We start from the raw sequence: 27,034 nt of genomic DNA, 5'->3' as shown, positions 1-27,034 counted from the left end.
GAGTCAACCCTGAGCCGGTGAGATTTGAACCGCCAAACTGCAGAACTGCAGTCAGCTGAAGTGGCCTGCAGTGCTGCATTTAACCACTGCGCCACCTCAATTCCGAACTACAAATATTAGTTCAATTCCGAACTACAAATATTCGTTTTTATTGGGTTCACAACTTTGCCCAGTCTTTTGTTCTGACAATAGTCAAACCACTATGATCAAACAATCTTTCTTGCAACAAATCATCATTTTCGTTTGTATTATACAGGTAGTCCTCAACTTAGAACAGTTTAATAACGGTTTGAAGTTACAATGGCACTGAATGACTTTTTTATCAATATTTTTCACACTTACGACCATTGCCGCATCCTCATGGTCACATGATTCAAATTCAGATGCTTGGCAACTGACTCATATTTATGACGATTGCACTATCCTGGGGCATCTGATCATCTTTTGTGAGGAGGGCAAGAAAAGTCCAGAAGAACAATAACGGCGAGAGTCTCAGGTTCAGATCTCTTGATTTTGAATTTCAAATCAGCTTTTCATCATCACTCAGATAATAGTTTTGGGGTAGAAGGCAGACTATTCCGTCTTCTGGGAGAGTGCTAGGCCTATGAAATTGATTTCATCCAGATTGGAATTAGTTTCTGATTTCTAATTCTGAAACTTACAGGTCTTTCCCCTTGCTTCCATGCGTTCTTGTTCATATTTTGTCATTGGATTCAAAATCGTTGTCAATTTCTTTCTTTGTCCCGGGAATTGCTAATAACATTTTCACTTCTCATTTGCTGTGGAGACACTTCGAAGCGCTTTGATACCCTCCATTTCTGTTGCCTTAGCATTCTGCTGCCAGGCCTCGCTTGCCAAACTGACAGTGCAAATCAAAAGCGGATGATCTTACGCGCAGTCCTATATCAGTGCCTTTCCTGATTCTCCCAGCCATGAGCAACCACAAAACATCACCCTGTCTGAACCACCATCAGAGACTTAAGGCTGAGGAAGCTGTCAGACAACTCAAAAGATTAAGGAAAGCATCTAAGCATTAATTACACAAAATTAGAGTTAGGAATCCGCAGCCCTGAACTAGGAGCTGTGGGAGGTCTCGCGTGATGTCACCATCAAGTTGGCTTTCGATGTAAAGAGGCTATGACATAGGGGTAGATCAGAGGTGGGTTCCTACCAGTTCGCACCTATTCGGTAGAACCGGTTTGTCAAATCTACCGAACCGGTTAGAAGAGGTTCCACCAGTGGACCCGGAAATCAGGCCACACCTACAAAAGAGCTTCCAAACTGTTTTGAAACCCACCACTGGTCCTTGGATATGATTATTCTACACTATCATGCTCATACTTATAAAACTCAGTGCCTCTGTGAAAGGTAAGGATGACTACTGCGTTTGTGGTGCAATCAGAACATTGCGTGTGTTGAAGTTGTTTTAACGCAAACCAAAGATGCCTTTTAAAAAACAAGTTTACATCATATTCTTATGCATGCCAGTGCTGTGTGTGAGGTAATTTAAGGTGGTTCTGACAAGTGTCGTCGGCATCTTCATATCCGGTCACATGGGCGGCAAGCCACTCCCACAAAGGCGGCCACACCCACAGAGTAGGTTCGAACAATTTTTGAAACCCACCACTGGGGTAGATATAGCTATGGTGCAGCTATGTAGGATTTCCTCAAGTAAATAATCCTCAAGTAAGAATTTCTGCTTTTCATCAAAGCAGAACTGTGGGGAGGAAGGTAATTATTATTACTGGTATAGCAAGAACTGAGACTTAGGTGCCATATGTTTTAAGAAGGTATTACTTTTGGAAAAGGTGAGGCTAAAACAGAGGATTTTTTTTCCAGATAAAGGGTTAACCTTCAGCACTAAGTTGCGTTGTGCTTCAACAGATAGATACAGACAAACAAGACAAGAACTAAAAGAGATATTTTAAATATCAAATATTAAATCAAAATTTCATTCAAATTATATTATAAATTATTAAAAGGACATTTTTTAAAATTAAAAATAGTTTATTTAGCATTTTTCCTTAAATAGGGCAGTAAAGGGGCTTTGGAGGAATTTGTGTAATGATGGTGGTGGTGGAGATAGTGATGGGTCACCCTAAATTGTATAATTCTGGTCTAAATGAATTATGTCCTTTCTTCTTTACTCTTGCATTACGGGTAACTATGCAAATCCAAATAATTGCTCTCAAGAATCAGTAGAACTCTGAAAAATGAAATAAAAGAGGATGAAGTTACGGGATTATTCTTAAATTTTATCAATTGTAGCGTGGAAAATGGGCTGGCTTGGAAATTCTGGGAGTTGAAGTCCCTACATTTTCAAGCTTCCAAGTTTTTAAAAAACACTTCCTTAGCTGATCTTGAAAAGGTCAGACCCGATTAGCACTTGGATTTGAAGCCATCTGGAAATCCTGCGCCTACAGGCTAGGCTGTAAAGTTGAAAAAAAATAATGCCTGAAGGAAGTTATGGCAAACCGATTCTAAATGCTTGCCAAGAGAGCCACACGCACATGTAGGTTAAGTCATCGAGAATCTAGCTCAATTCAGTCATGTTCCTATTTCCCTAAATGCATATACAGTACCAACTCTGCTTCCAAATATGTCCAAGTACTTTAATCTGGATGGAATCAAACTGTCTCATCTTCCTTTCCCTTGTAAATTCAAGAACTGGCAAACATGAAGGCTGTTGCCGCGTTCCCTATAATCATCAGGCTGAGCTTCTTCAAAATTACTCTAATTGACTGGAGGTGAGTGAGAACATGCCCAGATCATTCCAACCAAATGTAGAAAAATGGTGGGTTCCTTTCCTTTGGGAAATGACGTTGACCTTCCCATTCTAAGCAGTTCCTCTGTTTTAAGTCAATAGCAGAAATTGGAAAGATCCAAGCTTAAATCTGACTTCCAGTTCCTTCTGCTGCCATCCCACTCCCTCCTGGCTCGTCGCCAGGGGCGGTTGCTGCTGTGTTCTGCAGAGAACCGCCCCTGTGAACAACTAAGAAGAAATAGTTAAGTATTATACCTCTCCGCACTGTACACGGGCTGCTCCCTCCTCCTCCCCCCACTTCTTTTTTTTAATTCACAAGGTGAGTCAGAGTGGAGGCAAGCTCCTTTCTTCCTCTTGAGAATGATTCAGGCAGGAGAGGCAATAAAAATTCCCTGAAAGAAAGACAAGGAGGCACAGTGGAATAGGCTGCAGAGGAAGAGCCACCAGACCTCCTGATTCAAGAACCTCCGCTGGGAAGGACGTTGGATTTGAGTCACCTCTGGAGACGCAGCTAGTCCTGGAATGTCTCTACCTTGGCTGATAACTCTGAGTTGCCTTTCAGCTTCCCTTTTCCCTGCAACTCTCGGCACCCAAAGAAGAGAAGGTGAGAGTCCAGAAACTTAAATTAAAAGCATCCTGCTCTGGTTTTGGAAAGGGGTTCCGTTTAGTAGTTCCCCTTCCTCTTTTTCCCGTTTTCCACGTGAAGGTTTCCCCTTAGGCAATTCTCCAAGTTGCAGCACATCTGGAGGTGCAAAAGAGGGTGTATAGTAAGCAGGTAGGATTTATCAGGAACTAATAGCAGAGCGCTTCGATGTGGGCCAGCTCTCAACAAGTGGATGATGCAGAAGACAAGATTAGCTGTTCACCTAACTTTTCTTCTCCAGGTTTTGACCCCTTTCCTCTCCTTAAACCAGTTCATATCATCCCTCATTGAAGCTAGCAACTAAAAGAAGCATGTTCAGATGTTTTGTTAAAAACACTGCAAGGCTGTTGCAATCAGCATTACCTGGCCACCGCTTGGGACATACATCGTACCGTTTCAACAGGTCCTTTCATTGTAAATGAAAATAACTGGGTAATAGCTAGGACTCAGAGTGTTTCATTCATAAAGTAAATTGTTCGTTCTAAATGCCACGGAAATTCTATTTTTTGTCTAATTTTTCAGACGGCTGATAAGTCCAAAAGCAGACAATTTAAAGGGCCTTTCTATGTTTTGCACATCATTTTGCAGGCAATGCAATTATTCCCTGAAGGGAATGCTGTAATTATTTATTCTGGCTTTCAAGTTTGACACCGAGCTGAATGTACAAGTGGTGGAGCATTTGTAACACATGTTCATGCAATTAATTTCATGACATAATTTCACTAGGATTAAAAAGGTGTTTCTATCAGTATGCCTTTGGATGATGTGTGCCCCTGAGACATTTATCATCTTACAACTGATAATATATAACGCTCGCTATCAATATTGCAAATAGATGTGTATTTTATACCATTGTAAATGTTTTTCCTTTTAAACATTGTAGGAAATGTCATTTCACGGGGATGCAGAGAATTTTAATATAAAGCCTTATTCTATACATCATGAGGAGAGTCTCTCTTCTCTCTCTCTGCTGATGAGCCGAGGTGGCGCAGTGGTTAGGGTGCAGTACTGCAGGCCACTTCAGCTGACTGTTATCTGCAGTTCAGCGGTTCAAATCTCACCGGCTCAAGGTTGACTCAGCCTTCCATCCTTCCGAGGTGGGTGAAATGAGGACCCAGACTGTGGGGGCGATATGCTGACTCTGTAAAACCGCTTAGAGAGGGCTGAAAGCCCTATGAAGCGGTATATAAGTCTAACTGCTATTGCTATTGCTATTGTTATTGCTATTGCTTGCTTTTTTTCAGTGGAAGCTCACCAAACACTCCATCCATTCTTGAACTTTATTGTTTGTTTGTTTGTTTGTTTTAAGTTTATTGACTGCCCAATGTAGTGGATTGTGGATAGGGTGCAAACTAAAAAGAGAGAAAAACAGCTAACCACAGGCAGCTTTGACTAAATTATTCTAATAACAAAATCCAGAAAACAGATCAGTGGCCATTAAACAAATAACAAACATCAATCCTAGGCCTGGGACCAAAGTTAGGTTTCCAAAGTTTTCTGGACCCCTAGGAGAGAGGATGCTATTTTTTTTATCTCTGGGGGAATGTTGTTCCAGAGGGTGGGAGCCACAACAGAGAAGGCATGCTTCTCGTTTGCACAAGATGGCAACATTTAATGGAGGGGACCTGGACCATATTTGCTCCAGCAGAAACAATTGGTGTCTTAGTCGTTTTTTCTGTACTCACTCATCTCATTCCCATACACCTATGAATGCCACCTAAAAATCTTGTACACCCATTGATGTTGGAACAATCACCCCGTGGATCATTTTCATTCACGTTCCAAATCATAATCTTTCATATGCTATGGTCATCATCAGATGGTCCCATGACTTTTAACTTTTATTACTCACTATCTATGCACATAACACACAGACACAGACACACACACACACACACACACACAGAGAGAGAGAGAGAGAGAGAGAGAGAGAGAGAGAGAGAGAGAGAGAGAGCATTGTTGGGGTGGAGGGGGGAGCGGGGATATATACTATGTGTTAGATTTCAATGTAATGCGACTTCACATGTATACTGTTTCTCTTTAATTTCTCTGTAAAAATAGGACAAGTTGAGTAAATTGACATATAGTAGAAATACACCAAGGGGAGGAGTAGAGGGATAGAAGAAAGAGGGGTAGAGAGGGCGGGAGAGAGGATGGGAGGGAGGGTGAGAAGGAAGGGAGGGAGTGGATCGAGAGAGAGGAGTGGTAGAGGGGGAGGGGAAGTAGGGTAGAGGGGGATGATGGATGGAAGATAGAAAGTTGGAGGGGGTGGAAGAAAGAGGTGTATGGAGAGTGGAAGAGGTATATTGGGTTTCTATTTTGGGGGGTATTGTTGACAAGAGGAATTGCTGTGATTATTGTTTAATGTTGTATGGCCCCGGCTATGCACAGTATATATGTGACTGTATGAAAATGGAAAATGGAAAATAAAAACATTTTAATACAGGAGAGAGAGAGCATACAAACCCACATACACATTTTTGTTGTTATTGTTGTTAGTTGCAAAGTCATGTCCAACCCATTGTGATCCCATGGACAACGTTCCTCCAGGCCTTCCTGTCCTCTACCATCCTCTGAAGTCCATTTAAGCTCATGCCTACTTCTTCGGTGACTCCATCCAGCCACCTCATTCTCTGCCATCCCATTCTTCTTTTGCCCTCAATCTTTCCCAGCATGAGGCTCTTCTGCAGTGAGTCCTTCCTTCTCATTAGGTGGCCAAAGTATTTAAGGTTCATCTTCAGGATCTGGCCTTCTAAAGAGCAATCGGGGTTGATTTGAAACCAGGAGACTGTGAGTTCTAGTCCCACCTTAAGCACGAAAGCTGGCTGGGTGACTTTGGGCCAGTCACTCTCTCAGCCCAACTCCCATCACAGTGTTTTTGTTGTGGGGGAAATAGGATTAATTAATTATTAATAAAATGCTAAAGATGGGTTAAAAAAGAAAATGAAGACTATAGTTCAGTGATCTACAACCTCAGAATGTGATTTAGCACAAAGTAACAGTGTACTTTTAATCCTCTCTGAGCTTTAGTCTAATGGCATATTTGTAAACGTTTCACTATACCCTGAGATTTGTTCATTTACAATTTATAATGTAGCATTGAATATATATAATGGCTTCACAGGTTCAGAATGTTAACTAGAAAATCTAATGGATAATGATCCCCAGATTATTGGAAGTCACTGTCCATTAGATTACTCATGACCCAACAAATGCGCGCACGACACAAGCGCGCCGACAAAACTGCGGTGACAAAACCGTGACGTCATCAACGCGCCAACAACAGCGCACCAACAACAGTGCAATTTAAGTTAAGGTAAGGGTTAGGGTCAGGGTCAGGGTCAGGTTTAGGGTTAGGGTTAGGGTTAGGGTTAGAGCGCGCTTCTGTCGGTGCGCTGTTGCGGGCACGCTTCAGCGCTCATTTGTCAGCGCGGTTTAGAACTCGCAGTTTTGTCATCGCTGTTTAGTCGGGCGCGCTTTTGTCAGTCGCCCTTTTGTTGGTGAACCAGATTACTAGGGCATAGACCTAAATAAGAGAAAGCTAAGGCATGAGAGCTAACATGGAGAGAAGGGTTTTATTTGTGAGCTTATAAATCAGCGTTAGTTGGGGGCCATAAAATCAAGTTTGATTCCTGGTGTTCACCATCTTACTTCCAATAATGATTTGTAGTTCTTCCAAAAATGTTTTTGTAATTTCTTTGATCCCATCTATCGTATGTATTGTCTTCTTCTACTTCCTTCTACTTGGGCCAAGCATAAACATTTGTTCCTAGTCCATCATCTACTTACCGTATATCATATGCTGGTATTATAGTAATTTCTACTTGCTGATCATCACCACAAGCAATCCCATTTTTTTATTTAACCAAGGACTGATTCATCCTTCTTGTAGGCCATGGTATTATTAGAATGTTCGCATCCGTAATTTGAAGATGCAAACCATTGCTTTTACTATTCTGATTTTTGTTATCATGAAAATATCAATATCCTTCAAAATGTTGTCTATCCTTGTCTTTCTTCCTAGGATTAAAATTCCTCTTCACTTTTTCAGCATATTGCTCGCCTTTAACTAATTTTCAGCCCAAGAAAATTAAAATAGTTACTTTTACTTTTCTAGTTAACAGTAAACATTTTGATTCCCATTGTTTCTGACATCTATTTCTTTATAGCAATAGCAGTAGACTTATATACCGCTTCATAGGGCTTTCAGCCCTCTCTAAGCGGTTTACAGAGAGTCAGCATATTGCCCCCAACAATCTGGGTCCTCATTTTACCCACCTCGGAAGGATGGAAGGCTGAGTCAACCCTGAGCCGGTGAGATTTGAACCGCTGAACTGCTGATCTAGCAGTAGCCTGCAGTGCTGCATTTAACCACTGCACCACCTTGGCTCTATTTAATGACTTCTTGCCATAATTTTCTTTCTGGAACGTGAGAGGAAGAGTTTCCTCAATACTTTGGTTCTCTGCTCAATAATGTCCTCAATATTTGGGGGGCTGCCATAAAGAAGAATGGGATTTCATCAGTGGTGGGATTCAAATAATTTAACAACTGGTTCTCTGCCCTAATGACCATCTGGGTAGGTGGGGCTCGGAGGTCATGTGACTGGGTGGGCTTGGCCAACTCAAGGTCACTCAGGTCGATGGGCGCTTCGCCTTAGCTGTGACAATGTAATAAGGGTTAACCGGAGAGGCAGTTTCTGTAAGCAGGGCAATAAAGATTAGGCTAGAAACAACACCAGAATGTTTCCTTCCTGCCTTCCTTACAGGATTAGCCCTGTAAAGTGGGAAAAAAGGAAAGGAGATTTCTTCCAATAATCGGTTCTCTGAACTACTTAGAAAGTTACCAACCGGTTCTCCCGAATAGGTGCAAACTGCCTGAATCCCACTACTGGATCTCATTAACCTATTTTCCAAAGCACCAGAAGGCAAGGCAAGAACCAATGAATGGAAAATAACCAAAGAGGGAAGCAACATAGAACTAAGGAGAAATTTCCTAATGGTGAGAACAATCAACCAGTGGGATGCCTGGCCTTCAGAAGTTGTGGGTCCCAATCACTGGAAATTTTCAGGAAGTGACTGGACAGCCACTTGTCTGAAATGGTATAGATTCTCTTACTTGTGCAGGAAGTTGGATTAGATGACTTTCAAGGTCCCTTCCAACTCTGTTCTTCTATATTATAAACTGTGGGATAACCTATTGTCTTCTTCCAGATATTTTAAAATTCCAGTTTAGACTATAGCTCTAGAGTCTCCTAGTAAACTCCCATCCAGATACCCATCATGAGTGACCCTGCTTAGCATTTTGAGACTATCTTAGATGGGATACATGCTGCCACCTGCTATACAGGAAGTCCTTATCGCTACAATTGAGCCCAAAATTTCTGTTGCTAAGTGAGATAGTTGTCAAGTGAGTTTTGCCCCATTTTACATACTTTCTTGCCATAGTTGTTAAGTGGATCACTGCAGTTGTTAAGTAAATAACATGTTTTTTTAAGTGAATCTTGCTTCCCTATTGACTTCAATAGCAATAGCAATAGCAGTTAGACTTATATACCGCTTTCAGCCCTCTCTAAGCGGTTTACAGAGTCAGCATATCGCCCCCACAGTCTGGGTCCTCATTTCACCCACCTCGGAAGGATGGAAGGCTGAGTCAACCTTGAGCCGGTGAGATTTGAACCGCCGAACTGCAGATAGCAGTCAGCTGAAGTGGCCTGCAGTGCTGCACTCTAACCACTGCGCCACCTCGGCTCTTATAAGACTTTCCCTGTCAGAGGGTTGCAAGAGATGATCATATCACCCTGGGGACACTGCAAACATCATAAATATGAGCCAGTTGCCAAGCATCCAAATTTCTCGCCAGTGTGAAAAATGATCATAAGCCACTTTTCTTTAGTGTAGTAACTTCCAACGGTCATTAATGAATGGTTGTAAGTGAAGGACTCCCTGTATATCAAATTCCAGCCAGTCAGCTTCTGTTACAAAATGACTTTGCTTACCGTAGGCAGGTTTCAATACCATGTAGACAAGACTCTTAAAACAACACCTGTTCTCTCTTCTTTCTCTTTACTCGTCAAGAGACATGAAAACGCAGAATGCTTAAGCTGGAAATGTTAGAAGCAGATTGAAGTACAAGTTGTACTACGACAATTAACAGCCCAGTTGTGTCTAATAGTGTTGAGTGCTTCTGGTTACTGAGCAAATATCTTAATCCTGCTGCGTGAATGAACAAAATGAAAAGTACTGACCCCAAAATACTCCCTTTGTAAAGACTGGAAGGAGAGAGAGAGAAAAAAAACATACTTTTCTGCCTGCCAAAATCCTGAGAGCCATAAGTAGTAACTTGAATTACAGCCAGATCCTATTTTCCTAGAAGCAGGGAACTCTTGTCATCAATCTGGCTAATAGTGAAGGATTGAAAGTGTGATAACCCTGAGTTCTGGAACACCCAAATACAGCCACCGAGACTGCCAGCCAGTGTGAAGTCTTCAATATGGACTTATGTTTGAAAAAAAGGAGAAAGAAATAGAGGTTTATTTCTTACCCATGCTTCCTCATCAGTAGAACAGGCTATTCAATTTAAACTTCTTCCAAAGTTGTGTATGTGTGTGCCTTCAAGGTAAACTAGGGTGCCAGTTATTAGTGTAAGTACAACAGTGGTGGGTTTCAAAATTTTTTAGAACCTCTTCTGTAGGTGTGGCCTGCTTTGTGGGAGTGGCTTGCTGGCCATGTGACCGGGTGGGAGTGGCTTGCCAACCATGTGACTGGGTGGGCATGGCCGACTTGTAAAATGTGGTGAAACTCACTTAACAACGTTCTTGCTTAGCAACCAAAATGTTGGCTCAGGAACTCTGACATTTGAAGTGTGCAAGTCTTAAAGCTGTCAAGTTACAAGACCCTTGCACCCCTACCCCTTAAGAAAAAAAACCCCAGGGGTGTTCAAACTTGACAGCTTTAAGACTTGTGGACTTCAACTCCCAGAATTCCTCCTCCAGTCATGTTGGCTCAGGAATTCTGGCATTTGAAGCACGCAAGTCTTAAAGCTGGCAAGTTACCAGACCCTGGCACCCGTAACCCTTTAGAAAAAAAAACCCAGGGGTTTAAATTTGACACATATTATCACATATGGTGGACCTGCCCGGAAGCACAAAAACATTGGACAAAAATTTGGAAATGGGTGCAAGAAATTACAGGAGAACAGATAACATACAAACCCGAAATCTTTCTACTGGGAATAATCAAAGGGAAATATACAAAGAAAATTAAGTACATATTAACACATCTGCTAACTACAGCTAGAATAGCATTTGCCCAATGCTGGAAACAAAATAATACCCCCCTCGGAAGAATTAGTGATAAAAAAAAACTTTGGATTGCTATATTTGTGCTGATAAATAAATAAAGGGAGAGTAGTATAGATCTATTTCAAGCTATTTAGCTCTCATCAGCTAGCCATACCCTTACTGGGAATCGATGAGATATGGCTAGCTGATGAGAGCTAAACAGCTTGAAATAGATCTATACTAGTCTCCCTTTATTTATTTATCAGCATAAATACAACAAATGTAACAAAAAGGCAACAGTAAAAATATTGGGTTTCTGTCTGGATGGTCTCTTGTGACGAGCCGAAGGACAGAGAATGGAAGTAGTGATCTTCCTCCCATGTTTGGGCATACCGGGGGTTGTAAAAAAATAACTAATATATATAGATATATAGATATATAGATATATAGATATATAGATATATAGATATATAGATATATAGATATATAGATATATAGATATATAGATATATATATATATATATATATATATATATATATATATATATATATATATATATAGATAGATAGATAGATAGATAGATGGATATGGATATGGATATGGATATGGATATGGATATGGATATGGATATGGATATGGATATGGATATGGATATGGATATGGATATGGATATGGATATGGATATGGATATGGATATGGATATGGATATGGATATGGATATATATATATGTGTGTGTGTGTGTGTGTGTGTGTGTGTGTGTATAAAGGTGTATAAAGGTGTGTAAATATAGAAGCGAAATATTATATACATGTACAGGTATGATGACACAACAATGTTGATGTAATGACTGTAAGGTGTTGTAGAAGGGAAAAAATAATTTAAAAATCTGATTAAAAAAAAAGATACTAAACCCGTGAAAGCGCACCTATAGCATGCGTGCGGGAAGTGGCACACAGCCATCTCTCCAGGACCCGAACCGTTGTCTATTGCTCTTCCAGGTTCTGGTGTGCCAGCCAGCTGGTCTTCACGTGGGAGCACCAGAAACTGGAAGAGCAGCCACCCATCCACGCACCAGGAAGATTTTCTTCTGGTTTTCAGCATGCGCCCCAGTACTTGCATGCACACCAGAAACCAGAGGTCCAGGTGGTCGGTGCTCATGTGTGGACTGGAAATTGGAAGATCATCTTCCCGGAGTGTGCATGTGCACCAGACGGCTGCTCTTCCGGTTTCCAGTGAGTGCATGTGCACCGGCCACCTGGTCTTCGTGCGTGCATGCGCGCCAGAAACCAAAAGACCATCTTCCTGTTCCCGGCACATGCATGCACACTGGGCAGCTGCTCTTCTGGTTTTTTTTTCCCGATCGCCAGTGGTGGGATTCAAATAATTTACCAACCAGTTCTCTGCCCTAATGACCAGCTGGGTAGGCGGGACTCGGTGATCATATGATCATGTGGGCATGGCCAAGTCAATGTCACTCAGGTTGATGGGCGCTTCACCTTAGTTGTTACAATGGTAATAAGGGTTACATGGAGAGGCAGTTTCTGTAAGCAGGGCAATAAAAATTGAGCTAGAAATAACACCAGAATGTTTCCTTCCTGCCTTCCTTACAGGATTAGCCCTGTAAAGTGGAAAAAAACAAAAGGAGATTTCTTCCAACAACCAGTTCTCCGAACTGCTTAGAAAGTTACCAACCGGTTCTCCCGAATAGGTGCGAACTGGCTGAATCCCACCCCTGGCGCTCTCCCATCAGCACTCAGTGCTGAAAAGGTTCACCAACACTGTACTAAACTGTCCCTTAATGGCAAAAAATAGGGTACAACATTGCTAGAGGGAATTGTAATGAATTTAGCTTGGGCACCATGCCCAAGCTAAATTCAGAAAAACAACACAGACCTTCATGGTGTTGAGGGAAGTGAGCCACAGCATAATCCTACGCGTGTCAACTTAGATGTAAAACCCATTGAATTAAACAAAGCATCGTTCTTGATAAGATTTGTGTCTCAGGATCACTGATAGCAGCATTAACTGTGCTCTTGCAATTGTATGTTATTTTTTCAGCAAACATTAGTATTGGTTACCGCCCTTCCTTCTGGAATCCCTCTCTGGAATTTTTGTGAGAGTTTGTAGTGTTATAGGAAAGTCGGAAAACATTTCTTTTCTTCATCTGTTCTATGACTTCTAAGCTGAGATCTTGAATTCTACTTCGGCAAAATTATAATGCAGGTTGGAACAGCAGCCGAAAACTATTCTGGGTCCATAAACCACACTAAAGATTTTTAGATACTGTCTTCTTCAAATAACATTTATAGCATTTAAAATACTACAAATCAAATATGTTTCGCGAAATACATTTTAGGGTTGATTTGTTCATCATCTTCTTAACTTTTTCCACAAGCAGATGATATTATTTTTAAAGACAATTTGCTCATTTATTGAGATATTTTTCTGCTTATCTCAATCACATTATTTTCCAATGGCAAAAAACCATGTCTAGAATCATATTGAAGATGGGAATATAGTTTTAGGAGGAGAACCCATTTCAGAACTGAGAGTCTCGTTCAAAAATTGAATAAACAAACAGAAATCATGAAACAACTTGATCGGCACAGCAAGATAGGCAAGAGATGTGGTTTAACTTTGTAAAAATTACAGAAAGCCTTATCATGATGTCATTGTTTTCAAGACTGTTGTTTATGTTTTTTTAAATATACTTTTTTACAAGTTGCAGCAAAACCCAGACATGATGGATTGATGTCATCCATAAATGAATTAATCTGTTGGATAGGAAAATTACTTTGCTATAATTATATGTGGACAGTTAATTAACCGGATATCATTCTCATATTTGAAGTTTGTAGTAAATAAGCAAGAGGTATCACATCTTGCAAAATCCTGGATTTGAGTAATATCTGTTCAGAAGAACAATGAACAGGGCACTGATGGAGAAGAAGACCTGGGAGGGGTGGAGTTAAATGCACCATCAGTTTAGAGACCTTGCATTGCCATAAGAAAATTGAATTTTATTGACCTTTATCTAGTGTCAATTTGATGCTTAGCCTTAATTGACTAGATTCTTATATATAGGTTTATATACATTTTGTATTGATGAAAGAAATGTCCTTCTGGGTTCGGCTCCAAGTGGGGAAAAAGACACTGGAGATGACATGGAGGCTGCTTGGAAAGATGGTTTATTGGTGGACAGGGACACATGGCTTGAGCCCTGAACAGAAAAGGTGATCACATGCTTCAATGTTGGTGGAGAAGAAGAGAAGGGCTGAGGGAGGGGCTTGCTAGGCTTTTTATAACCTGTTCAGTCCCACCTCTCTGTTTCCTGTTCCTGTGTAAGAAATGTATTCTGATTGGTTGTCAGACTCCCATAGGGCCATGCAGGGGCAACTCTCTAGGCTGTGTTTTGAATCCAGGTTTAGTTGAGTTCTCAGATGCCATGTGAGAAAACTGTGGTGACAAAACCGTGAGTTCTAAAGCTCGCCGACGAATGAGGACAGAAGCGCGCCGACAACAGCGGGCCAACAGAAGCACGCTCTAAACCAACCCTAAACCTAACCCTGAACCTAACCCTAACCCTAACCCTAACCCTAACCCTAACCCTAAACCTAACCCTAAACCTAATCCTGAACCTAACCCTAACCCTAACCCTAACCCTAACCCTAACCCTAAACCTAACCCTAACCCTAACCCTGAACCTAACCCTTACCTTAACTTAAATCGCGCTTCTGTCGGCGCGCTGTTGTCGGCGCGCTGTTGTCGGCGCGCTGTTGTCGGCGCGTTGATGACGTCACGGTTTTGTCGCCACGCTTTTGTCACCGTGCTTTTGTCGAGCGCGCATTTGTCGGGTCACCACTCCAGCGTAAGCTCCCCCCCCCAATTCACTGAACTAAGGAGGAGAAAGTACTGTACAATCAGACTTGCATGATTCCGTCATAATAGCCAATCTCAATAAAAGTAATTTTAGCCTTCTTGTGGGGTTGACGTTTTGGTCTGGTTCACCTAGCAGGACTGACTTCACCCCATGTTTATAACCCCATAGTGTGCTGTGTGTAGACCATCCTCGCACTTGCTCTGGAAGCCACAACAAACTATGCAAAACAATCCAGTAAGCTACCTGTCCATGCCTACGCAACACTTTAACCGAAGCTGCCAATTAGCTACCAAGACTTGTTCAAGGTTTTAGTGATGGTATACAAGACTCTAAAATCATGGGCCCAAGGTGGCTATTAGATAGACTTGGTCAGTCACTGAGATCATTGAGGAAGTACGCCAAGGACTGTAGTCAAAAACTTTCTGGTTGCTGTTTGCAGGCAGCCTTCCCCCTGGCATCCTTTCAGGGGTGGGTTTCTCGCCCCGTTCCAACCGGTTTAGTTGGAACGGGGCCGGTGGCGTCCTCGTGCAAGCGCGCAGTGCACGCATGCGTACTAGCATCTGTGCGATGCTCCAGCTACTCCTGGAGGATCGCGCAGGCGCTGTATGTGTCTTGCGCATGCGTGAAAGCGCAGAACTCGTCAAATCCGGGTAAGGAGCGCGGGCGGGCGGGTGGGCCCTTCGCCGTTCCCGGAAGTTACTTACTTCCGGCCAACCAACCAGTTCGCACCCCTGCATCCTTTCCTTCCTGATACTTGGGAAGTCAAAATGTATGTCTGGGGAGCAGCCAGTGCAGAGAAATAGAAATTGCATCAGAAATCAGTCAGTGGGAGAAAGATCTCCTACCCCTTGTTTGTTACTGTTTCGGCATGAATTTCATCCCTTCACAAAATTGCTTTTCTCTAATAAAAGGTACTGGGATTTAAAGCCTTTCTGTGCAGTACAAATAAGACCTATTCTTTCCTCTCCCCCCGCCCATTAGTCATGTTAATCATGGTCTGTAATCAGCCATTAGAAGAGGCAGCATTAAGTTATGGAATGTTTTCTCCACGGGCCCATGCAGTTCAGCAGTGGTGGGATTCAGCCAGTTCGCATCTATTCGGGAGAACCGGTTGGTAACTTTCTAAGCAATTCGGAGAACCGGTTGTTGCAAGAAATCTCCTTTTGTTTTTTCCCACTTTACAGGGCTAATCCTGTAAGGAAGGCAGGAAGGAAACATTCTGGTGTTGTTTCTAGCCTAATCTTTATTGACCTGCTTACAGAAACTGCCTCTCCGGTTAACCCTTATTACCATTGTAACAACTAAGGCGAAGTGCCCATCGACCTGACTGACATTGACTTGGCCGCGCCCACATGATCACATGACCACCAAGCCCCACCTACCCAGCTGGACATTAGGGCAGAGAACTGGTTGGTAAATTATTTGAATCCCACCACAGCAGCAGTTGCAAATTATATCAAATCGGATGCTCTTCAATGCTGTTCTATGAATAGGTGAGGTCAAATTATGGAATTAGAGGGTAGGAAAGTACTTTAGAGCTCCAGGTTAGGAATCCTCAGACTTTCACAAGAAAAAGTTTGTCCAAACTTTGAAAGCCTCTAGCAATCTCCATGACTCAGGAGGCAGATTGTTTCACTGCTTAATAGCAATCATGGTCAGGAAATTCCCTATTTCAAGTTTGGATTTCCCTCTGCAAATCTCCCTCATGTTTTTCTTGAAGAAATAAATCCTTCTCCTCTTTCCTTTGACTGCCTTATTACCTGTTCTTATTAGCCTTTTCAGGCTGTTGCAGAAATAGGCTGTTGCAGAAATTAGCATTTGTGTGCGCATATCAGTGTTGGGTTTCAAAAAATTTTTGAACCTACTCTGTGGGTGTGGCCTCCTTTGTGGGAGTGGCTTGCCGGTCATGTGACCTGGTGGGAGTGGCTTGCCGGCCATGTGTTCTCTCTCTCTCTCTCTCTCTCTCCCTCCCTCTTTCCTTCCTTTTGTCTCTCTGCCCGTTTTTCCTCTTTTTCTTTCATCTCTCTCTCACTTTTTCTTTCTTTTTTTCTTTTTTTACTTCTTTCTTTCTTTCTTCCTTTCTTTCTCTTTCTCTCTCTGTGTGAGTCTGTCTGTCTGTCTGTCTGTCTGTCTGTGGTGGGTTTCAAAAATTTTTGGAACCTCTTCTGTAGGTGTGGCCTGCTTTCTAGTGGAACCTCTTCTAACCGGTTCGGTAGATTTGACGAACCGGTTCTACCGAACTGGTGCAAACTGGTAGGAACCCACCTCTGGCGCATATGTGCGTGCGTGCTGCTTATCTCACTCTGTGATATCATTCACTTTAGTTTTTATCTGTCAAGGGAAGGAAAATGGAAATCCACCACTTCTCCACTTTTCTGAATCGCTATCATATTCAATAGATGTTTTCCCACCATTTGGGGATGCAGAGAAGAACCAAAGCTGGAGGAATTAACCAATGATTTTAGTTATTAAATCCTACAGATGCATAATCCGATATTGGTATTCGGCAGGTAGGATAGGGATTGTTTATAGGGACTGCAAAATTCATGCTAGCAGATAGTTTTCTGCCAATTAAACAATGGATAGAGAGCATATCTAATTTGCTAATTTCTCCATGCAATGTGTAGTGGACTTCAGCCCAGTTTTGTACAATTGTTATATTAGGTCAATCAGAACATATATTATAAATGCTGATTAAAGCAATAGATAGTGACCGAAACGATTTCATTCTGAATTTCTGGAAAGGCCAATTTCTTCGGAAAAGTCAAGTTCTAGCAAGACTTACTTTCAGCGGCACTGAAGAAAGTTTTTGGGGCTTCTGCCAGGCGTGTGAGCTGCAGCCGTGCCTCTGGCAGCCTGGGTAAATTCCAGGTGGCGCAGAGTGAGTGCTGAAGGGAATGAGATCAGCTTGGCAGCCATGGCAGAGCCTGGGCAGGTCTGAATTATAGGATCCTCTCAGGTGCTTGGAATGTAAGAGTCATGCCTGAACTTGACTGCATGCGTTGGCAGCCGAGGTGAGGATTAACTAGAGCAGATGTTGATGACTCTCTGGGTTTCTGACAAATATGTGGTTATTCTCAATGCGATGGATAAGAGGTTGGAGGCATAGGGGACAGTGATGGAGATATGTATGCTTTTAGGGGGTGGTTTCTGCTCAGTACAAGGATCAGGATTTTCTCCCTTTTCATTAGGACTTGTTCTTATTTTGCATACATGTTTATATACATGCAGTACAGTGGTGGGTTTCAAAAATTGTTCGAACCTACTCTGTGGGTGTGGCCTCCTTTGTGGGAGTGGCTTGTCACCCATGGGACCGGATGGGAGTGGCTTGCTGCCCATGTGACCGGATATGAAGATGCCGACGACACTTGTCAGAACCACCTTAATTATCTCACACACAGCACTGGCATGCATAAGAATAGGATGTAAACTTGTTTTTTAAAAGGCATCTTTGGTTTGCGTTAAAACAACTTCAACACACGCAATGTTCCGATTGCACCACAAACGCAGTAGTCATCCTTACCTTTCACAGAGGCACTGAGTTTTATAAATAGGAGCATGATAGTGTAGAATAATCATATCCAAGGACCAGTGGTGGGTTTCAAAAACTTTTGGAACCTCTTCTGTAGGTGTGGCCTGCTTTCCGGGTCCACTGGTGGAACCTCTTCTAACCGGTTCGGTAGATTTGACGAACCGGTTCTACCGAATAGGTGCGAACTGGTAGGAACCCACCTCTGATGCAGTAAAGGTGAAAGATAAAGGATTCCCTGCGGATTTTACTCCACTAGTCATAGCCGACATTAGGGGGTGGAGCTCATCTCTGTTTTAAGACCATTGAACCAGTGCTTTCCAAAGACATTTTTCCACAGTCATGTGGCCAGCGCTGTTTACCTTCCCACTGAAGGGGGTACCTGTTTATCTACTTGCATTTGCATGCTTTCGAACTGCTAGGTTGGCAAGAGCCGGGGTGAAGATGGGAGCTCACCTTGTTGTGTGGAACTTGGGTCTCGAACCTGGACTGCAGATTTTCCAGCTGACAAGACAGTGTCTTAACCACTGAACCCATATACAGTACATGCAGATGCTGAGTTTAAATGGAGCCGAGGTGGCGCAGTGGTTAAATGCAGCACTGCAGGCTACTTCAGCTGACTGCAGTTCTGCAGTTTGGCTGTTCAAATCTCACCCACTCAGGGTTGACTCAGCCTTCCATCCTTCCGAGGTGGGTAAAGTGAGGACCCGGATTGTTGTTGGGGGCAATATGCTGACTCTGTAAACCACTTAGAGAGGGCTGAAAGCCCTATGAAGCGGTATATAAGTCTAACTGCTATTGCTATTGCTAAATCCTATTGCCAAAAAAAATATCCTTAAATGAATTTATATTGCTAAGAAACTTTCTTTTTTTTTTTTTTGCAAATCTTTCAGTCCATCTCAATATCTCAAAACAGAACTACGCTAGTGCTGAATATTAATAAGTTAGGACTGTACCCACAGCTTAAAGAATTTGAATACAGTTCTGAATTATACTATACTTTATTTTGGTTTACCTTATATGCTCCTGCATAGGCCCATCCACGGATTAGTTGACCCTCACATTTTTTAGCCATAAAATCATGAAAAATGTTCTATCTGTAAATAAGGTGATCTCCCAAATCTTCGTATGTTTTAATTTTCACAATTGGCTTCTTTGAGGTTGGCGCATTTTCCGCAATATTTTGGTTAAAAATGTGATCTGCAGATGGTCTTATGCACAAATTTATATATGGATATTTTTAAAAAGCTGAGGGGGAAAATTTACCACATATCCCAAGAATGGGATACGCCCATATTTGGTTAAGCCAAACCCAGTTTTCGTGTGTATTTTGGCACCTAACATTCTTGGCTTATCTGTGAATATATTTGATTTATCTCTTTAATAATCACAGCCTTTGCTCTGTAAAATCTCTAGATCTGTCAAACTCCTGGCCTGCAGGCCAGATGTGTCATGCGCTGGCAACGCCCATGCCTGGTTTAGTGAAGGGGACTACATCACTTGATGCTGCTTGACAGCATAAGATTGACATCCCTACTCTAAATACTGAAGTGTAGACACTGAGAAATCTAGTAAAAGAGCCAAGGTGGTGCAGTGGTTAGGGTGCAGTACTGCAGCCACTTCAGCTGACGATTATCTGTAGTTCAGCGGTTCAAATCTCACCGGCTCAAGGTTGACTCAGCCTTCCATCCTTCCGAGGTGGGTGAAATGAGGACCCAGACTGTGGGGGCGATATGCTGACTCTGTAAAACGCTTAGAGAAGGCTGAAAGCCCTATGAAGCAGTATATAATACAGAGCCGAGGTGGCACAGTGGTTAAATGCAGCACTGCAGGCTACTTCAGCTGACTGCAGTTCGGCTGTTCAAATCTCACCGGCTCAGGGTTGACTCAGCCTTCCATCCTTCCGAGGTGGGTAAAATGAGGACCCAGACTGTGGGGGCGATATGCTGACTCTGTAAAACGCTTAGAGAAGGCTGAAAGCCCTATGAAGCAGTATATAATACAGAGCCGAGGTGGCACAGTGGTTAAATGCAGCACTGCAGGCTACTTCAGCTGACTGCAGTTCGGCTGTTCAAATCTCACCGGCTCAGGGTTGACTCAGCCTTCCATCCTTCCGAGGTGGGTAAAATGAGGACCCAGACTGTGGGGGCGATATGCTGACTCTGTAAACCGCTTAGAGAGGGCTGAAAGCCCTATGAAGCGGTATATAAGTCTAACTGCTATTGCTATTGCTATATAAGTCTAACTGCTATTGCTATTGCTATATAAGTCTAACTGCTATTGCTATTGCTAGTAGGGATTCCTGTGGCCTCCACATTCTATGAGCAATCCTGAGATTTCCAAAGACTGTAAATAGCTGTAACATCAAACCATTTTGTACTTATGGCTGTGATGTTCCCTTTAATCCTCCTGAAAGTAACACATTTGTTCATAATTTTGAATAATTGCTCTCCTGGCCCTTGTTGTTCCTCAGCCTTACTTCTTCTTTCTCATCATTTACCTATTACTCTGCTACTGTTAAAATTTAGATTATAAGATTCCCTGAGGCAGGAAAACGACACAACACATACAACAATAAAACATGAAGGTAATTAATACATTAACTAATTTTGTGCTGCAGTGCAAATGTGACATTTCCCTGATTTTGTTGTTCAGAGCTGCTGTGTCTGCAAGAAAATTTAACTGAGGAGCAAGGAAGTTAGGGATCAAAACTAACTCACTTTCTTCCTGTCCCAGTTGTAAGTTACTTCTGTGTTTCAACATGGGAACGTCTAGTTTTGCTTCCCTCAGGAACTTCTACGTATTAAATTAGGAATTTGTGGTGAAAAAGAAAAGAATTTGAAACTTGGAAAACCAAAAAGAATGAGTGTTGTGGTGATGAAGAAAAGACACGCAGGCAGGAAGAAGGTTATGAAGGCACTCTCAACAGCTTGTGAGAGCTCCCTATTTATTGCAATAGCAGTAGACTTATATACCGCTTCATAGGCCTTTCAGGCCTCTCTAAGCGGTTTACAGAGAGTCAGCATATTGCCCCCAACAATCTGGGTCCTCATTTTACCCACCTCGGAAGGATGGAAGGCTGAGTCAACCCTGAGCCAGTGAGATTTGAACCGCTGACCTGCTGATCTAGCAGTAGCCTGCAGTGCTGCATTTAACCACTGCGCTCACCTTGTCATCAAAACAGTTTACGTGGCAGAAACTAATACATTGATCAAAGTATCCTTGTGCTGATTGGATTAGCTAGGCAAAGCGTGGCACGACAAAACCGCGCTCAACTAAACCGCGCCCGATTAAACCGCGTCGCTGACGTCATCAACAGGGCGACAACAGCGAGTGCGGAGCAAGAAGGGCGCTTTAAATAGCGCTTTGAAAGCAAGCCGATTCAACTTAAGGTAAGGGTTAGCTTTAGGGTTAGCTTTAGGGTTAGGTTAAGGGTTACGGTTAGGTTTAGGGTTAGGTTAAGGGTTAGGGTTAGGTTTAGGGTTAGGTTAAGGTTAGGATTAGGTTTAGGGTTAGGTTAAGGGTTAGGGTTAGGGTTAGGGTTAGGGTTAGGGTTAGGGTTAGGGTTAGGTTAAGGGTTAGGTTTAGGGTTAGGTTTAGGATTAGGTTTAGGGGGGTTAGGTTTAGGTTTAGGGGTTAATTTTAGGTTTAGCGTTTACAGCGTGCTTCTGTCTCTGCGCTGTTGTCGCGCTGTGATGACGTCAGCTACGCGGTTTCGTCGAGCGCCCTTTAGTTGAACGTGGTTTTGTGGTGGAACCAGGCAAAGTCCAGCTATGTTTGAGTAAGTTAATGGACAACCAGATGTTGTTGCGAGCGATGGGATGTGCCGACGTGCCAGATGTTGTCTCATCTTTGTTAAGGAAGGATCAGGTTATTGATTATTGTGCTGAGTTACATTCCTCAGGTTTCACACTAATTAAGGAAGGATTATTGTGTTGATATTTGCGTTCTCAACGTGGTTTGCCAGCCATTAAGAAAGGCAAACATTCCTACAAATGAGAAGTGTAATTCATCTAAATTGCATTGTTTCAAGGAAGGAAAAAATCGCATTATTAGTAATAGGGTTGCACGTAAGGAGATTCTAATACTTCAGTAAATAAACTGCACAATAAATCTAATCACCCCTGCCTCTTTTGCCTAACGATAGCGGTTCTGTGGATTTGTTTTCCAGCCTGCAACTGCAATGGGAAATCCAGATACTGCATCTTCGACCCGGAGTTGCTCAGGCGACAGGGAAATGGGTACCGATGCCTCAACTGTATCGACAACACGGACGGAATAAATTGTGAGCGATGTAAAGAGGGCTTCTATCGCCGGTCTCAACAAGATCATTGCATGCCCTGCTACTGCAACCTCAGAGGTAGGTAGACAAAGATTTAGGAAATGACAAAGGGGAAAAAACCACCTCTGACTCATAGGCCATCTCCCCACTTACACACAAATAGGCAAGAAGCTCCAGGCAAGATCTTTTTTGTGTCATGTTCTCATGGCTCTGCCTTCATCTTGGATTTTAAAAAAGTGAGCTATGGTGGCGCAGTGGTTAGAGTGCAGTACTGCAGGCTATTTCTGCTGACTGCCAGTTGCTTGCAATTTGGTGGTTCAAATCTCACCAGGCTCAAGGTTGACTCAGCCTTCCATCCTTCTGAGGTGGGTAAAATGAGGACCCAGATTGTTGTTGGGGGCAATATGCTGACTCTGTAAACCGCTTAGAGAGCACCAGTGACGTGCAGTGAGGTTTACGGCTGGTGAGGCATTGACACAGTGGTGGGTTTCAAATTTTTTTAGACTTCTGGATGACTCTGCTTAACTGTTAAAAAAAAGCCTCTAAAAAGCGCCCTCTACAGGAGGAGGCAGGAGAACGACATGCCTCACCTACGTCAGGAATTTTTAGACTTTTAACCCTTGCTTAACTCTGCTCAAGTGATCATAAAATGCCTAAAGTCAGACTAGATGAGGCACGTCGTTCTCCTGCCTTCTCCTGTAGAGGGCGCTTTTTAAGAGGCTTTTTTAAACAGTTAAGCACTAAGCAGAGTCATCCATGGTGACTCTGGCAGCAACTAGCTCAGCCTGACCTCAGCTCTTGCCTTTTTCCTTTTACATTTTTCTTTCTTTTCATGATGACAGTGGTGAGGCTCTGCCTCCCCTGACTGCACGTCCCTGGAAAGCACTGTAAAGCGGTATATAAATCTAAGGACTATCTGATCCCCAGGCCTTCTGTGGAAAAGGCCTAGGTTTAAGGGGTGGGAGACCAGGTGCTGTTAGAGTGCTGGATTATTTTTACTTATTTATGTATTTGTCAAATGCACATTTCACATAACACAACACTGGATGATATTCAATTAAATCTATTATTCAAACCTACTACAAAACCAATTAAAAATGATAAATAAATAAAACAAGACCACAAGGAGGAGATTACACATAATGAAACCAAAGCATAGGCTCCCTGTTACTAAGGATCTCCAGACTTGCTGAAAAAAAAATTTTTAAGGGCTTTCTGGAAAGCTAAGTGTTGTGGCCCAGCAGGAGCCGTTGAAGCTGCCACCAGACTCCGACAGTAAGGGGCCCTATGAGTCGGCTCTGGAGGATGTGGAGGACCCTGGACAGGGTTCCGACTCCGAGCAGGGCGCAGAGAGGCTGGTTGGCCACCAGGAAGCGCCTGAGCCTTGGAGCAGTGGGGAGGAGACAAGGGAGTGTGATCCTGGATGCCCGGCAACGCCAGGCAGATTGACGTAGAGAGCAGCTACGCAGTTACCAAAGATAACTGGACCCAGGTGATTTTAATTAGGCTCCTCTCAAGATAGTATTTAAAGAGAGACTGGGAGGAGCCTGGTTTTGCAGGATTCAACGTCATTCCTAACCCTGGGGAAGCTGTTATCTGTCGAAGTCTGAGTTGCTGCCAAGGTTCTTATCTGTTTGTTATGCTTGGCTTTCAGCCACCGAGGTTTTGGTTTCTTGCTGATAAAGTGCTGTGACATTCCAGTTAAGCTTGTCTCGGCATTCGTTACTGGATGGAGGAGGGGGTCAGAACACTTACCTTATGGAATTCAGCTTCAGAAGTTTTCTTCTCCTCGATTGCCTTATCGCTTCCAAACTTCTGAAATGTTTGAGATCTCACAGACAAGTTGAGAATAAATCATACTTCCAGAAATTAGTCTACAGTATTATTATTTCCACATTTCTTCTCCATAGGTTCTGTCAGCACACAGTGTGATAACCATGGCCGGTGTCGCTGCAAACCTGGTGTGACAGGTGATAAATGTGACCGATGTCAGAATAATTTCCATTCCTTCTCTGAGGCTGGATGCATAGCTGTTGGGCAAGTACAGTGAGTACCTTCAAGTTTATGGAACTGTCGATCACGGGAAATCGTGTCTCTGTGGAAATTCAGATTTGCTTCAATACGGCAACAAAAACAAATCTGGTTGATTTTCTATGCGTTTACATAAAGCTCTGAATCATAGATTTCCCATACCGTTGGCTAAAAATGCTATATAGACTGTATATCGGAAACTGCATTTTTCAATTTTGCTGGTTCTAGTGAGAATACATGTTTAAATTCCTCCATTTAAAAAAAATCTCTTTAGGCCTACTGCATGTAGATTGCAAAAGTCCCAAAAAACCACTAGATAGCAGGGAAGGAGTAGAGTTTTCACTATTTCTTTACTACCCTCTTGGGGTCACTCAAATTTGGCATCCCACATATAGTAGGTCTAAGCTTACTTATAGAGGCGTGGTGGTGCAGTGGTTAGAGTGCAGTACTGCAGGCTACTTCTGCTGATCACTGGCTGCCAGCAGTTTGGCAGATCGAATCTCATCAGGCTCAAGATTGCGTCAATCGTGGGACGTGCAGTCAGGGGAGGCAGGGGAGGCAGAACCTCACCACTGTCATCATGAAAAGAAAAAAAAAACGCAAAAGGAAAAAGGCAAGAGCTGAGATCAGGCTGAGCTAGTTGCTCACTGTGGATGACTCTGCTTAGTGCTTAACTGTTTAAAAAAGCCTCTAAAAAAGCACCCTCTACAGGAGGAGACAGGAGAATGACGTGCCTCATCTAGTCTGACTTTAGGCATTTTATGATCACTCGAGCAAGGGTTAAAAGCCTAAAAATTTCTGACATAGATGAGGCACGTTGTTCTCCTGCCTCCTCCTGTAGAGGGCGCTTTTTTTAAACAGTTAAGCAGAGTCATCCACGGTGACTCTGGCATCAACTAGCTCAGCCTGACCTCAGAGCTCTTGCCTTTTTCCTTTTACATTTTTTTTTCTTTTCATGATGACAGGCCAGAGCAGAGTTGAAATCCTCTCTGAAACAGCTGGAAAAGGTACGTGTGGGTCAGAGGGAGGGGGAGGAATTCAAACTTCATAGTTTGATTGCAGGCAGAGCCACATTGCCTTTTCAAACACACACACATACACACACACACACACACAAACACAGCTGGATAAAACTATATAATAAAACAATATGCTGACTCTGTAAACCGTTCAGAGAGGGCTGTAAAAGCACTGTGAAGGGATATATAAGTCTAAGTGCTATTGCTATTATGCATTGGAAGATATGTAAGAATCAGAGAACAATGCCTTCTTTGTGCAGATACATTTTTTTCAGCAGAGACCCTGCAGTTGAGAAACAATTTGACAGTCTGTGTTTTATGGAATGCTGAAAGAATTTGATCTTTGTGTACTCAATGGTGAACTGAACTGACTTCCTTTGCTGATGGGAGGATCAGAACATCTAGTCCATACAATTTTTCGGCATGAACATTGCAGTGGAAATGTTTGGCTCAACAACCACGATGCATTAAATATGCATATTTTGAGGGGAAACTGCATTTAAAAGCAAGCATTTAAATTCTATATATTCTGTGTATAGAATGGTCTCAACAATGAAAGAACATTTGAAAAAGTAATGCAAAACAAAGATAATTCCATTTGCTCCTAGGTCTGGCTGGAAGATTATAAGTATACTATTTAAAAAGTGATATAGTCTCATCTTTCCATTCATGTCATAACAAGAGCAATTCCGTACAAACATTTTTACCCAGCCCATTTATATGTCACTGTCATTTTGCATAATATAGTCTCTAATGCAATGTTTCTCAGTCTTAGCAACTTTAATGTGTGGACTTCAACTCCCCAAATCCCCCAGCCAATAAGTCTAGCTGGGGAATTCTGGGAATTGAAGTTCAGATATTGCCAAGATTGAAAAAAACATAGCTCCAATCTATCACTCCAGTATGATTTTCATTCAATACACACTGTGTTTCCCCCCCCCTCTGTTCATCGAGAAGATCAAAGCTTTTATCTACTGCCAAGCAGTGACGTGCGGTGAGGTTTATGGCTGGTGAGGCACTGACACAGTGGTGGGTTTCAAATTTTTTTAGACTTGTGGATGACTCTGCTTAACTGTTTAAAAAAGCCCCTAAAAAAGCGCCCTCTACAGGAGGAGGCAGGAGAACGACGTGCCTCACCTACGTCGGGAATTTTTAGGCTTTTAACCCTTGCTTAACTCTGCTCGAGTGATCATAAAACGCCTAAAGTCAGACTAGATGAGGCACGTCGTTCTCCTGCCTCCTCCTGTAGAGGGCGCTTTTCTAGAGGATTTTTTAAACAGTGAAGCACTAAGCAGAGTCATCCACAGTGAGCAACTAGCTCAGCCTGATCTCAGCTCTTGCCTTTTTCCTTTTGCGTTTTTTTTTCTTTTCATGATGACAGTGGTGAGGCTCTGCCTTCCCTGCCTCCCCTGACTGCACGTCCCTGCTGCCAAGGGTTTACATTTGTTGCATTTAACATCTTGGTAGGGATAGATTCTGACAAATAAATATGTCAGAATCTATCCCAAACCAAGTATGATCTGCTTTGAATATTGAGGAAAATGGACACATTTTTGGGGTACCCAAGGCCACAAAGGCCTATACTGGAATTAGCTCTCCAGGAA

General features: G+C 42.6%; 1 protein-coding gene across 1 annotated transcript in view; it reads left to right on the top strand.

Moving 5' to 3' along the window:
• The first annotated feature begins 3,286 nt into the window (after positions 1-3,286).
• LAMC2 (laminin subunit gamma 2) overlaps positions 3,287-27,034 on the top strand; it is a 60,991-nt gene continuing 37,243 nt past the window's right edge. The window contains 3 exon segments of the mRNA XM_032226899.1: positions 3,287-3,368; positions 22,270-22,458; positions 24,291-24,426. Of these exon segments, the coding sequence (XP_032082790.1) occupies positions 3,287-3,368; positions 22,270-22,458; positions 24,291-24,426 (407 nt within the window).

The sequence above is a fragment of the Thamnophis elegans genome, chromosome 11 (assembly GCF_009769535.1).
Source record: "Thamnophis elegans isolate rThaEle1 chromosome 11, rThaEle1.pri, whole genome shotgun sequence".
In the NCBI taxonomy this organism is placed as follows: domain Eukaryota; kingdom Metazoa; phylum Chordata; class Lepidosauria; order Squamata; family Colubridae; genus Thamnophis; species Thamnophis elegans.
This window is presented reverse-complemented; position numbering and strand designations above follow the sequence as displayed.